The 15,764-nt window shown below is 38.8% G+C and overlaps 1 protein-coding gene across 2 annotated transcripts in view; it reads left to right on the plus strand.

The window, feature by feature from the left end:
• EPHA3 (EPH receptor A3) overlaps positions 1–15,764 on the plus strand; it is a 181,626-nt gene that overhangs the window by 39,735 nt on the left and 126,127 nt on the right. For both annotated transcript variants that reach the window (XM_038127806.1, XM_038127814.1), the window contains exon 3: positions 14,541–15,201. In XM_038127806.1, coding sequence (XP_037983734.1) covers positions 14,541–15,201 — 661 coding nt within the window. The remainder of the gene's footprint in view (positions 1–14,540; positions 15,202–15,764) is intronic.

Consider the following 15,764-nt stretch of genomic DNA (forward strand, 5'->3'; position numbering starts at 1 on the left):
TAAACCAGGACATTACAGATACTGTTTAGTCTGATGAAACATGAACTTCTGTTTTGAGAAATGTTCTGTTCTTTCTGCTGTGATAATTCACTGTGGAGAGGCATGGGGCCCTCTCTCTCAAATCTGTGCTATAAAATAGCATCTACCATTCACACAAAACTTCTTATGGGCAGAGATGAGTCATTCTTACATGTTCCTATTATGCCTTTCACAATGGAATTGGTCCTTCTCAGTACTACCACTTTTCAAGTAATAAAGGTAGCAGTAAAAATACTTTCCTGAACTTGTCTGCTACAAAAAAAGTGCCATTACCTCACTTTCAGGAGCATTAAACTTTTTTTTTCCCTTCAGGTGACCTACTTTGTAGGGTAGATATTTCTGAGTCTCTTCCTTTTTCCACAGCTAATCTGCCTTTATTGTGTAAATCTCAGTTTATTTGTTATTTAGTGCATCCTAAATAATTTAAATTCTGTCTAAACCTTCAATTTTAAGTTAGTGCTGTATTTTGTGATCATTAACCAGAAACACTTGCATGGATTTTAGGTTGTTTCTGTGACATAGGTTTGTTTGATTCCCACCTTGGATCTCCCATGTGCAGCCACCCCAGAACTGCTGTTCATGCCTCAGCTTTTAGCTTTTATATTTTTCACATTCTGTACTGCTTTACTGTGTACCTTTGAGCTTCATATTAGGGGATGGTGAGCTCTCTGCACAGAGCAGGGAGACAAAACAATTCCTTCTCTAGCTGGGAACCAAGGGCAAATGATCTAAATCTCAGGCCCAAGAGCATAAACAATGTGGACTGAAGAGAGAAAAACAAGCAGGATGGGACTGGATGGGCTGGAGCTGGAACTGGACAATGAACTCCAATATGCAAATGGAACGGAACTTATAAAACTGAGAGACCCCATGAACGGTTGTGCATTTTGTGACCATTTTGGTTCATCTTGGTTGCAGCCCTGGCTGGGCTCTTGTGCTGCCCAAGGTGAATCCATTGAGGCCTTTTAAAAAATCCCTGCTTTATTCTTTAACTCCATCTAACCTCTGTTCTAGGGCAGCTTTCACAAGGCATCACTGTCATGATTGAATTAACGTTATTTAAATTAGTGGCTGCTTAGTATAGCCTGGAAATAGTTGACAGAGATGGTGTTCCTGCTGATGGAGTGAGGATACCTTCCCTGCTGATGGAGGAGACAGGGCCCTTAGGGTACAGGCACCAGGAACAGAAAATGTGCATTGGGTCTGAGGAATCACAGAAGGTATCTGGGAAAGTGCTTTTATGTAGGAACAAAAGGCCTTGCACAGGTATTCAGGGCATACTCTGTTTTCTCATGCTTGGCTGGAATGGGAGTCCTCTCATCATCATTTAAAGAAGTAACTCTGTGACCTGTGTGCATGCACAGCTGCTGAGTTACTGATTTAACCTTAAATCACCTGCAGGGCTGGACTGTTTCCCTGGTGTTTGTGCTGTGCTTGCTGTGCTTTGCTGCTGCTGAGATGGACAATTTCACCTGCATGCTCAAATGGTTTGTGCCATACTCAGGGGGCTCTCCTGAGAATCACCATGAGGTGGCTGTGAATTATGCAGGAAAGCAGCAGTGCTGGATCCTTGCTGCAGTGTATTTACTGAGTGATACCATCCTGGGAGGGTGTCCTGGTTTAAGGCAAATTTGGGAGAAAACCTCTAAAAGGGTTCCTCTAGAAAGCAGATTCAAGCGGCCCCTCCGCCAACTGGTACAGGAAAAGATTTCCTTGGAGAAAAGTGGAAAAAACTGTTTAACAAGCAAAACATTCACAAGCATAAAAAAATGAATAATATTAAACAGTAAAACTTCTCGCTGTTCTGAATAGATGACAAACTAAGGAAATCCCCTTTGTTGGCTGTAGTTTGGCTCAGTTTGTTATCAGTCCCTCTGCTGCTGGAAATGCTGCGGCCCACGCCCGGCCCAGTGGGCCACAGAGGTGAGCTCCTGGTGTTTTCTGGATTTTCAGTCCAGAGCAGGGCTGATCAGTACTAAGAAAAAGAAAAGCCACAGTCCAGTGAACTTGTCTGCCTCAGCTAGCTAAAACTAACTAAAAGCAAAGCAGAGCTCTGTCCTGCTGTCTGTCCGTGCTGCAGACAACGCAGGAATGTGGAGGAGCAAGAGCAGTTTCTGAAAACAAACTCTGTGCTTCTTCTCCCCACCTTCATTCTCAAAACCAGTCTTAAAGTTGCAAAACTTGTTTCTGGTCTAAACAGATGAATGGGGATGCAACTCAGCATCATTAAGTCACTCCAGGACAGAGGGGAAACAGTCTAGAAAGCAATTATATGGCTCTAGATGTCTCTTCACCAAAGTGATAATTTTTTTTTGGGTCACGGTGAGCTGATGATGGCACAGGAATACGGTTTTGCCAAGGAAAAGTTCTGGATATGTTGTTCCTCCCATGCTTCAGGGCTTGGCACTTCCTTTGCTGAACGTCTTGCAGTTCCTCTGAGCCCATCTCTCCAGCCTGTCAAGGTCCCCCTGAGTAGCAGCATGACTCTCTGACATTTTGGCCACTCCTGCCAGTTTTTTGTCACCAGCAAACTGCTGAGGATGCTCTCAGCCTCATTACCCAGACCATTGATGAAGGTGTTGAACAGGATTGGACTCTTGGAGTGCCTCCAGCCAGACTTTGTGATCACAACCTCCTGGACTTGGCAATTTAGTTTCAGTTCACCTCCCTGTCTGCTCAACTGTGTTTTCTCAGATTCTCTGTCAGCTTGTTGTGGGAGAAAGTGGTGAAACTGTGCTGATTCCTCCTGATGGTTTCCTTGTCCTTTGTGTGCTTGGAAGTGATTCCCAGGTTTGCTTTTTCAATTATCTTCACAGGGATGGAGGCTGACCAGACTCCGGTTTCTCAGGCTTTCTCTACTTCCCATCCCTCTCTTCCTGTCCCAGCCTAGGAACTGGCATTAACACTTTGTGATTGTTGATCATAGCAGCCACTTCTGTGTCTTTATTTAAGGCTGTTTGTTTGGTTGGTTTGTTTCCCTGTGCTCTGTTTTTGGTGTGCTTTTGCTAGATTGACATGCAGATGGATTTTTCCTCATATCAGCTCCCAGAATGGTTACTTTAGGAGCAGGACAGAGCAGAATCAGCAGTTAAGCTGTGTAGGGTCATGACTTCCCTTATTATACAAGTTCACTTTTCCATGTGGTGCTTAGAGGTCAGATGCATATTTCTGTACTCTTCACAAGAAAAAGACATCAAAGAGAGAGTATTTTGGCCAGGTATTTTATTTGTGCTGTTTTAAATTGCCTTACCCAGACAGTGGTTATTTCTTCAGGGCAGTGAATTTTAATTTAAGCTTCAGAACATCATATTAGACCATCTTGAGAAGTAGAAGCTCTTATCCAAAATGTCCCAGACAGAGCAATACAAACAATTTATCTTTTTTTTATAGAGGTCAAAAATGCTTTTATTAAAGACAGAAATTACAATACAAAATAAGTATATGTGGTATATATAGTATGGCCTTTACAATAAAAAGTTATGCCTTATTATTTTTTTAAAAAGAGTTCTTATATTTTTAACTTCTTGGACTCTCTGCTCACATAATTATGTTTAGCATAGGTTCTAAGTCTAAGCAATTTCTTCTAAAAATGTGGTATCAGTAAGCCGATAAATATTATTTTATTATTTTCTTTCAAAAATCTCTGTATATAGTGAATGAAATGTTAAGTGTGTTTAAATTATATTTAGGCATGTGAAAAATGATTTTTCAGGTTTTTCACTGACTTTTTATATTTAATTTAAGTTAATAATTGCTGTCTTATCAATAATGGCATCAAAATGATTTTTCTGTTGGAAGTGTTCTTATTTATGGAGTAAAATAAGTGCAGTGTAATTAAAGTAAACCCAGTTTCTTATTTAGTAGGAAATAATATTGCATCTAAAATTAGCAGACTGGAATATTCAAGAATGTTAAATGCATAAATTATAAAACTCCTAGGTATAAAGTGTGTATTTAACATCACCTGTATAAAGTACTCCTATGAGTTCAAAGGTATGTTGTGGGTTTTTTAGTTTTAGTTTTTCTTTTTTTCCTGAAAATTGAAATGGATAAACAAATTTGCATTTTTGGTATGTTTGGGGCACAAATTGCTGTTTTCATGACAAAAATGTTAGTCTTTTCACTTGGAATTTTGGTGTATGAAATATGAGGCTCGGTGTAGTCAAAGATAATGTTTATTTGATGATTTATTTGTTTGCCTGACTTCTTTGCTTTTGAGTGGAGCACCACTGAGGTTCATCAGCAATAATTTCATTCAGTATCACTTCAAAAGTAGAACTTCTCTTGTTAGGGTTATCAGCTTCCTATGTTCTCTGTCTCTTTTTCTGCTGCTGTAAGGGGCATGTGGGTTCAGTTCAAGCTGGAGTTCTCATTTCACAAAAAATTCCCAGTTGGGATGTTGGCTCTGGGACATGGGAATATGAAACAACTCTGAAATATACTTCTGAACTTCATTGCCTATCAGTAAATCTGTGTTACTGCCTGTGTTTCATGGGTTATAAATCAGCAGTGATACTCGATTTTTCCTGTTTCCTGTGGCTTGAAGAACATTCCAAGTGTTTTCATGTCCTGGATTTCTCAATAGGTCCCATCCATCTTCTAGGGAAGAATTCTGATGCCAGCAATGGAAGGGACTCCTTACAGCTCAGGTTCTTTGTGAGCTTTGATTTTCACTCTCACATGTTCAGTTGGACCCTGGGAAGCAACAGCCTGAAGCTGAAGATCTGAAAGAGTGTTGCATACACATGGTAGCTTGTCTAACCAAGTATATTAAAATGTAATTGTTATCTCTGGTTGTGGGACTTCAAAGACTTGACTCACCCAGAAAGGCTGTGATGGCCTTATCTCAGCGCCTTGAAATTGAGTCTTTATCGGAAACATAAATCATTTGACACAGTCCCTGACCTTGGGACAGGAAAAGACCAGAGATAGGGGGAAGGTTGGTTAGTCTGTCCTCCTTTGGGTTGTGATTCACCCATTCCTGTGGAGGTCATTCTCAGGACATCCTGGAAGGCCATGTGGTTACTTCTGCAAGGGTACCTGGATGGCAAATACAGCGGCTCATTGTATTCTGGTTCTGAGTAAACTTTCACCTCTGGAGCACAATCCATAAAAATAAATAAAACACTGAAATCCTTGTCTGATTTTTTCCCTTCTCTGCAGTCCCAAATGCAGAGAACTAAGTCAAACACACATTTATTGATGCACATTCCCAGCAGGCTTCCATTTATATTTAGTGTGTTTTGTGTTAAAAAATAACAAACCTCTCTCCTGTGCAGTTGTTTTCATTGTGAGCTTTTCACGTGCATACAGTCAGTGTTTTACTGAGAGCAGTGCAAACTTTATTTTCTAACCACAGGACCTAGAAGTGAGGCAATTTTGAGTGTTTGAATACCAAATTTGCAGTACAGTACTACTGAGTGTGTTCCTATCCAACATTATGACAAAGAAATGAAGCTTGAGGAAATAAAAGTGATATATGGAATTATATTTGGCATTTCAGCTAATGAACACTCTTTATCTTTAGGGTAATTCTCTGAACCATGTTTAATCTCTGCAGTAAGGTATTGGTGCCACTGATAATAACTAGTGTAGTGCATTTCTGGAAGCACTTTGTTCTCCACTGTACCATAGTAAGCTAGAAAATGAAATTTAAGCCTCATATTTACATGCAAGGACTAATGGAGGAATTTGGTGAGTAGGATTATAGGCCAGGAGTTTTTGTTCCTGTTGATGTCTCTTAACCTCCCACAGAGCAAGTACACAAGTACACCTATTTAATGAGGTTTGAATTTGAGGTTCTTTGTGAGCCTTCTCTAAAATATGAACCTTCTCTTTTAGTATTGGATGTGTCCTATTCCAAGAGACATTTGGCTCTTCCTTGGGCTTTCAATGACCTGTGACCAGATTTTTTTTTCCCCAAGTATTTATTTCTGTATTTGTCAGCTGGTTTATCTGATGAGCTCCTGTTTACCCAAGACTGGAATTGAACGAACCTGAAAGCTGTAAAAGTATTATTAACTTTTTGGTTTTTTTTTTTTTTATGGTTGGTTGACTTTGGGTTTTTTTGTTTTGTTTTGTTTCTACAGGTAAAACTACATATTTTTGTGGCATGCTTTTTTGTAGTTCCCAGTGTGGACAATTTATCAAGTAACAAACAGAATTTTTAGAAAGCAGTGTATCTCCAATTTACTGCTACACTATAGAACTGTGAACATCAGCTAATGCCATTGCTCCTCAAGAATCTTTGGTTAAAATCCTGATTGAGTTACTTGTCTTTATTTATCTCATATTAAATTAGGCATGAGTTCTTCTTTCATCCCTAGCCTGACACAGGAAAAGTAATTTTTTAATAATGTTTTAGAGCCTTGAGAAATCAAAAGTGTTTCAACCAGAGGTTGAGAAGATATCTGGACTATCTCCAGAATTCCCAGTCTAATTACTTTCTTCTTGTTCAACTGAAACAAATTTATCTTCAGAAAATATGAAATGTCCATGAAATACGAGTTCCTGTATTAAACATATTTTTCGATTAGAATAACTGGAAATATGTGCACAGAACTAACTTTTCCTAATTGTATGGTGAGAAAATTAATTTCCATAGAGTTACAGTAAAATATAGTAATTACCATCTCTTTTTTGACTCAGCAGTTGACAAAAGAATAATTACCTTTCTGGAGGTATTTTTAACTTCACTTTTTATGCATAATGACTCTTGTCTGATTTTAGCATGTGTTTAATTTTCAAGACCCCCATATAATAGCTATATTTAAAAAGTAGTATGTGTGCTATTTTTATTTATTGCCTTTTTTTGCAGTACTTCCCAAGCAAGGGATTGGAGGAAACAATATGAATATTATGCTTTTCAGGTATATTCATAACTGGTTTTGGCTTGCCCTCATTGAAGAGGAGGTATGATGGCAAGGACAGGATTTCAGATGCTGTTTTCTTTAAGGTGTGTTGCCTTCTACATGAATAAAGAGCCAACTTCAGAAGGAAAAATGTATTTTATTGACAACTTAGAAGAATATCATAGTATCATTTAAATGCCTCTACTGAAGAATGCAGTTTTCAATGAAAGCATGAACTGATGAATGAATAGGAAGCCTCTTCAAGTTGTAGTTAAGATTCTAAAGATGGAAATATGGAGATATGTGTGTAACTGCCGAGCTAAAAAGAAATAAATAGAGACAAAGAGAACCTATATAAAGGATAAGGCTAATATATCCTTTATAAAGGATATAAAAAGAACATTGCCATATGAAAAAAGTTAAAACCAAAACAACCCAAATACCTTTAAATTATGGTAATTACTCCAAGCAGCCTTTCATGGGATTGATTGTGGGCTCCAGCTGTCATGGAAGTTGTTTGAGTTTTCAGATTAAATTGTTGCCTCACATGGAGCTATGAAGCATTAGCTATGTGTCACTCACCCAAATTAAAGGTTTCCATTTCTAGATTAGCTCCCCATCTGGGTTGTGCCAGGGAGTTGAAGATTTCTGTGGAATCAAGGTCTTTCAGAAGGGGCAGAGTCCCAGTTCTTGCCTTTATGTGCAGGATTACATCCAGTGTTGAGATCTTTAAGCTTTTATTGTGTTGGAGGCCAGAGATCCTGGCGTTTTGCCATGAAGATGGCCGTGCAAAATCCCAGCTCCTTGGAATTGGAGATCCACTGAAGCTGGAGGGAGACTGCAGAAGGGGTTCAGCAGGAACCTCCTGCAGTGTCACTTTGGGGTGACACCACGCTGGGGTAGCTTTGCCATCATCAAGTCTGCTGCAGAGCTGGAAATATGGACAAAAACTTTATAGTATATAGCTCTTACATTTCCATTCTCAACTGCATGGTGCTCACCTCCTGCTCAGTATGGGGTTAATCTGCTCCTGCAAGAGGGATAAACTTGTCCTACACAAAATTGGGAATAATGTCTCACCTCTGGACTGGCTGGTGTGGTGTGACTGTGTTCTGGATCCAGCATTGCTGTTTCTTGTCTTTCTACACTGCCAATTTACTTATTCATGGCCTGTGCAAGGCACTGGTTGAAGGACATGTTGCTCCAGGAGCAGCTGGAGTAAGGATGCCTGGTTTGCCTTTTTCTTTTTTATTTCTCTGTTCAGTTTTGCACTTAGAAATCAAGCAAATATTGTTTGGATTAAAGGGGGGAAAAAAAGTCTGCAATGTAAAATTTGCTCAAAACTCTGTATCCCTCTTTGGTTTAATCATCTAAGAACAAATGAGATTTTCTGTTGGGAAGTAGTTTTATATGGATTTGTGTTCCTTGCCCTTGTGCAGTAGTACTGCCAATTATATTTATTAGCCCTAAATATTAAACAGCTGGAAGGATTCCATTGTATATAAATAAGACATTTGAGACCTGGAAGGTTGCCATTTCTAATACAGCCAGCTGGTGCTTTTTACAGTTACATTCAGCACAACACTACTGAATTTCACTTCCATTGAGTGTTGTGTTAATGACAATAGGAGAACGTGGGGTGGTTTGGGATTTCTCTAGGAAATGCCATTGTGTAAAAATACATTGTTCTGAAAGACTGGCTAGCGGGGAAATGCTATATTATGCACCTGTTCTGTGCATTTTGGTGTAAATATTTTTTTTGTTTATGTGTTTTGCTGGCAAATCCAAAACAAGAAACTGCAGGGGCTTTTCAAATGTGAATTTTTAAGTGTTCTTGTGCCACAGATGTTTTTCACTTTCTCTGTTGTGGTGCTGTTTTCCCATTTAAGTAATGGTTTCATTTTTAAAAAATCCTGCTTGCTGATGCTTCTGAAGGCATTTGCTCATTCTTTAGTTTTTTGGGTTTTTTTAATGCAAGCATCATTGTTATGGTACAAGAAATAGCTAAAGTAGTAACAAAAATATTGCCCCACTATTAATTTGTTCCTAATCTATTTGTTAGAGAACTGAGGCATAACTGTGGGTGAGGGATATATTCCTGTTTAGGTACACAGCAAACAGTTTGGAGAAGTGGATTCTTCCCACTTTTGATTGACTGTGTCCTGATTATTTCTTTGTAATCACTGCCTATGTGGGTGGCTTCATCCAGTTTTTGGTGCTGGATAGTGCCTTAGGTGAAGCAGAGGATGGTGCTGGACAACCTGATACTTCTTGATTGTGCTATTATTGAACATTTACAGGAGCTGATTGATAGGAGCTAAATGTCATGTCTAACACTGTGTGAAATAATTCCTTGAAGACACTTTTTTTTCACTAGATTGCCACATCCACAGATTTGTGTGAGATACGTCTTGGATAAATATCCATCTCTGAAATAGCCACACTTAGAGGCTGAATCTTACCTAGTTTATTCAATGCTTGTGGAGAAAGGTACTTTTATAAAAATTATTGTTCAGTACAGATTTCAGCCATGGGGACTTGTGTTGAGAACTTCCCAGAAAATCTGCTTAACCTGTGAGATTAATAAGATTAAAACCTGCTTCTCCAGGAGATACATAGTTTAGGGAAAAAAAAATGAAGCTGTAAATGCTTTTCTTGTCTTAAGCCCTGAAGGGGTGTTTGAATGCTGGATTCAGATGTCTGTTAGGAAGTCAGATGTTTTCCTCCTTGTGGTGACCTTTTTACCTCACTGTGATTAAGAGGCTTTTGCTTGCTGATGGGTGAGAATCAGCTGTCCTTACAAATTTGGTGATGAAGTACTCATCTGTCTGCCATTTAGAGATGGGGAGAAAAGATGGTTTTCCTCATCTTTCTGCAATTTGGTTCAATTATTAGTTAAGTATTCCCATGATAAGGAATGCACTCTTGCTTTTTCAATATTGTTTATGTGTGCTTAGCTTCTGTAAGACAGATATTTATTATAATATTTATTTTGCTTTATTTCACAGTTCTTTAAAAGCTCAGAAGCATAACTGCATGGAACACAGATCTGACTGGTGTGGATAATTTGGGATAAATTTGGGGCTAGTTGTATGGTAAAATGCTAGACCGCATTTTTTCTTGTGGCAGTTTAGTATCTGGGTACTCTAAATTAGTTTCTCATCTCACCTGAGCACTCAACAGACAAGATATTAATATTTTCTCTCGGTTGTAATTCTGAAACTCTTTTGCTTAGCTATGAAGAAATGCAAGTTTTAGGTGGAAGCTATGAGTGTACCAGAATCTTTTTCTTAGGAGGGTTTATGTGATGGAGTTTGTAATTTCACTGTGTGTATAACTTAATCAGAAAACTCTTGCAATGCAATTTACTCTTCCATTTACAACTTAGAAAAAAACTAAAAACCTCTGGCTAGAGCCAGTGGCCTGAGGTAATTTCATTGATTTTTGAATGTCAAATGTAGGAAAAAAAAATCCATGGTACTTTTAAAGTTTCTTAAAATCCCAAATCAGATCATTCTCTGTCCTCTGATCTCAGCTGGTTGGTATTTATGGGCCTTGAATCAGCATCTCTGGTGATGTTATGAGGAAAGTTTCCATACTGATGAGATGCCCTGGAATGCATTCTCCTGTAATATAGTCATTACAGGGTTTTTGTTAATAGCAACCTTTCAGAGTTCCTGCATCCTGCTACTATTTTGTTAAGCTTTTAAACAGCATGTGGGGACGTTCTTTTTTTTTTTTTTTTATTTAGACTTGAATTATTCTACTGCTCATCTCAAGTTGGAGTTTTATATTTTGTAGTTTTAGAGTTTTATAGCAATGTGATGCTGACTGAAAAAATGGGGGTTTTTTTGTAATAACACAGTTGCATATATGTTGTATTGTAAATCACAAAATATCCCTCTGTTTCTTATTATAATCTAGATTTTTTTTTTTTAAATTATGGTGGATAAAAAGACACAAAAAGTGATGTCACAGGCAGGATAAAAGAATTGAGATCACTCGTGTCCTAGATTCCCACACTGAGAGGGAGCTTTTCATTAAGACTGCTCATGACATCCTAGAAACGTCCTACATTCACTTCTGTACATTTCCTTTTGTAAAGAAATTGCAAAAAGTAAACCAAAGCTATAATTCCAGCACATTGCCAGATCTTGGAGAAGAAAATCCTTTTTGGCCCAACTTTGTCACTCAGAGACGTGAATTAGACCCTCTCATTGGGGATCTGGAGCTTTTTCTCCACCACTGAAAGCAATCTCTTGTTTCCTGTCATTAACAGTATCCAAAGAAGATTTTAAAAAGTGAAAAGCAAACAAAAGAACGTTTTCCAAAAGCCAGATTACATGCTGGGAAGGGAGTGGTGCTCTGGCACTTCTGGAAATGCTTCAAAAGTATTGAAAGTGCCTGAATGCATCAGGGGAATATGACATAAATACTGTGTAATAATATTAATGCAGAAATTTTGGCCCACATCATTCTGTCATAGAGTCTCTGACACCTTTTTATAAACATCTTCCTAAAAAATTTTGAATTTATCATTCCTATTGGGCTTGGAGTAGGATAGTCCTGTCATTTCATCATTCCAGAATTTTGGACTTGCCTATTAATTTCCTCTCTAACAATAGCCAAGACTGATAAATATCCATTACTTTTGTACAGTACTGAAAGAAAGAAATTCCAGCTGGGACACCTCTGCAGTGCAATGCTTCATGGACCAGAGCTGTACAAGATTTAGTTTTTGTTTGTCACTTAAGTGTCATTTGGTTGATAATAAATTAGGCCAGTGTCCCTAGGTTGGGTTTGTTTTGTCCATGGCAGTAACAAGTGAGTGATCTCTCCCTCTTCTTATCTCAACCCACAAGTCTTTTGTGGGATTTTCTCTCCCCTGTCCACCTGTTTTATTATTTCCCCTGCTTAATTCCATCCCTGGAATAAGAATTTCTCTCTATTTATTATTTTTAAAAAAATTTAGGGTAATTTTGTAACTATTATCATTTTGCAGAGCAAGTGAACACGTGAATTGCAAGTACCAAAATAAAAATTAACACCACTACAAAAACAGGTGTTTGTGAAACCTTACTTAATGGAAAAAGCTCAATGTTTTTGATTATCTGTTTACCATTAAGATCCGTTTAAATGGCAATACATAGGCTTACTGGGAAGAATTGCTATGTATGAGCAATGCAAATCTACTGCTTGCTTTTTACTTTGATTATGATGATTATTGAATTCCCAAATGTCCTTGAATCTGGTACATGTTGGGATTTGAGTGCTCTTCCTGTAGTTTTGGTGAGTTATTTAATTTTTTTTTCTAATGAAATAGCTGCAAACTCCACAGTTTTATAACTGTTAAAGTATTTTAGTCAAATTAGCACCGAGAGACTGGCATTTCCCTTCAGCAGTGCTTTAGCATTAAATGAGAGATCTAAAATTTTGTTGTTCAAGTAAGTGGATTAACACAGACTTACAGGCAATTTGATCTTCATTGAAAATTACTGAAATTATAATTGCATGAAATTATTATATAAAACTCCTAGATGAAGAACATAGTAGCGGTGCTGCCTTTGTTATGCAAGTGCTGTATCTACGTTCAAAAGGCTGTTGGATAAAAAACTTCTGGCAAAAAAAATACCATGAGACTTGTTCAGGAAACTAACATCTTGCTGTGGAGATGTTTTAAACTGTGCCAGCTCCTGGTTTTGGCTCTATCTCCCTCTGGACATTTAAAATAGACCTGATTAGAAATTATATGGAAATGATAACCACTGAATGACTTCTGAATCAGTGTGAGCTGCTTCAAATATCTGTGAAATTTGGTTTCATTATGTAATCCTATCTAGTTGCATCCAGGTGTTGTTACTCAGTATTTATTTGTCCAGGTAAGAGCTGCAGATAAATCAGTGCATCCAGCTTCACTGGAGGCAATTATGGCTCTTTGAGGCAGAGTTGGATCATTGGCTCAGGGCCTGTGCTTGTGCAAGGACATCTGTTAGAGGAGGGTCCTTCACTCAGTTTTGGGAAGCTGGCAGAGGCTGGGAGCCAGGGTCCAGCTGCCTCTTCTGCAGGCAGCAGGTCTTCCTTGTGTGGCTGGTGCCAAGCTCTCAAGTGGCCATGAGCTCCAGTGTGGTAGTTTTGATTTAAAAAGTCCCTGCACTGCTGTCTCTTTTTGGAAATAGATTGTTATGGCATGCTGCAGCATATCAGCTGCTGTAGACACATCCAAGATTGTGTTTTAAACTCTGTTGAACTAGTCAGGAAGAGATAAAACTTGTGTATAGTCAGGTCTATAAAGTGAATTGCAGTAAACTTGGTTTCAATTAAAGGAAAGAGTATTTACACTGCTTTTATCTGCTGGTTTAATATCTGTGGTTTAAAATCACATCTTCAGTGCTGTGTGGACAATTTCATTGTGCAGACCAGCTCTTAGATCAAAACTTCCCTAAATTAGTGGGTTGAGACTGAGAACTCTCAGATGCTACTCTGATATGTCTGTTTTGTTTTGGTTTTTTTCCTTTCTTTGTATATGTGTGTGATATACATGCATTGTAAAGCCAAGAAACTGTAAGCACTTCTGCACCATGATTTTTGTCTTTATAGTGGGAATAGTTCTTTCCTCTCCTACTGTCTGCACTACACTGTAACAAAAGGTTCTTATGTAAAACAAGTAATTGTTAGACTGAGATCTTAAATAGAAAATTTGAATGACTTGATTTTTGAGAGAAGATGTTTTTCTGTTAAAAAAATCTCCCTTCCTCAGGAGTGGCAGTGACTTCTGACATTGATTCTCCAGTTTTTGTTGTGGGTTTTTGGTTTTTTTTTTCCTGTGATTGGTAAATATTCCTCTTTGGTAAGTGTGACTTGGGAAACCAGGTAGGACTGGTATGTGAGTAATTCTCAAGTAAGAAGCCCCTTCCTTCATGTTTTGGGTCAAGAGAGTTTGTCAGCTGAGGACTGCTGTAAAAATTAATCACGACCTTGTGTTCTTCAAAAACCATTCCAGTGTCACAGCCTATGTAGTCCACTGAAGAACCAACTAATCAAGATATGGCAAATTGGTAGTAATTCTTAGTCCAACTCAGCCCAGTTTCTGAAGTTATTATTTGTCTGGGGTATGTATATCCCAAGGAAAATCAATTGTCATGCTTTGAATAAATGTAAAAATGTAACATTTTATTGCAACTGTATGGAATTTCAGTTGGAGCCGTGGGCTTTTGTTTAATCTTAGAAATAAAGCTGGTTCTAACAGTGCAAATGTGTATTGTCCTTGAGGATCTCTTCCATTTGAGGTGGGTGTAGTTGTTGTAAAGGCATGGAATTGTGGGTGACTGGACAGCACTGCTCATTGTTTAGGAAATCACAGGTTTTTAGTAATGCAAAACAGCTGTAGCATCTCTTTCATCCACCTTGAAGTAAGTTGGTAAAAACTGACTTATTAATGAGGAATTCTTTGATCATTTAAGGTGTTTCTAGTTTTTATTAAGAAAAAAGTAAGAGGAGGTTCAACCAGACCTTAATGTTTATTTTATGGTGATGCCCAAGCAGAGTTATTTTTGCTTTTTCACAGCTTTTGGTCTAAATGTTATTTTTGTTGGTATAATAATTAATCTGAAAACATTTTATTTTCTTCTTTTTTTAATTTTGTTAATCCAGTGGGAAGAGATCAGTGGTGTTGATGAGCATTACACTCCGATCAGAACTTACCAAGTGTGCAATGTCATGGACCACAGCCAGAACAATTGGCTGCGGACGAACTGGATCCCGCGCAACTCGGCTCAGAAGATCTACGTGGAGCTCAAGTTCACCCTGAGGGACTGCAACAGCATCCCCCTGGTGCTGGGCACCTGCAAAGAGACCTTCAACCTCTATTACATGGAGTCTGACGATGACCACTCGGTCAAGTTCAAGGAGCACCAGTTTACAAAGATCGACACCATTGCGGCCGACGAGAGCTTCACCCAGATGGACCTTGGTGACCGGATCCTCAAACTGAACACGGAAATCCGTGAGGTGGGGCCCATCAGCAGGAAGGGCTTCTACCTGGCTTTCCAAGATGTGGGCGCCTGCGTTGCCTTAGTGTCGGTGCGGGTGTACTTCAAGAAGTGCCCTTTCACCGTCAAGAACCTGGCCATGTTCCCAGACACGGTGCCCATGGACTCCCAGTCACTGGTGGAGGTGAGGGGCTCCTGTGTCAACCACTCCAAAGAGGAGGAGCCCCCCAAGATGTACTGCAGCACAGAGGGAGAGTGGCTGGTGCCCATCGGGAAGTGCTTGTGCAATGCTGGCTACGAGGAGAGAGGTTTTGCGTGCCAAGGTAACGATGCCCTGCATGCCCGTAGCTCTGCTCTGAGCTGGGGCTCCCCCTGCTCCCTGTGGTGGGTTGTGGTCCTTTTCTCCAGGTTCTGGATCTCTGCAGAAATATCAATCAGTTAGGTGGGAAAATTGCCCTGCAAATGGGGTTTGGTCAAGCTGTGTTAATAACGTAATTTGCTAGAAGTGTTTAAGAGTCAACAGGTGATTTTTAGTAACACGTTGTGCAGTCTCTCTTACCACTCTTGGACCTTCTTCCAGTTTACAGTGGTTTTCTTCAATGTTTGTGTCAAAAAAGTGATTTTTTTAAGTGTCTTCTTGTCTTTTATACTTTGTGTCTCAATGTATGACTTTTGCCAATGAGCTATGTTGATTAATTGGGATTGGTTGGTAAAAACCATGCGGTATTGCTCCTGTAGCATAATTACTAAATGCAGATACATTTGGAAGATTAATAGTTGAAGTTTATTCATAAATACTCATGTATTTTAACTCAATTTTCTCCAAACTTTTGATTTCTGGATACTGTGGTTATGTGAATGCTCCCAAGAATGAGAGTACACTGGG

The sequence above is a fragment of the Motacilla alba genome, chromosome 1 (assembly GCF_015832195.1).
Source record: "Motacilla alba alba isolate MOTALB_02 chromosome 1, Motacilla_alba_V1.0_pri, whole genome shotgun sequence".
Classification (NCBI taxonomy): domain Eukaryota; kingdom Metazoa; phylum Chordata; class Aves; order Passeriformes; family Motacillidae; genus Motacilla; species Motacilla alba.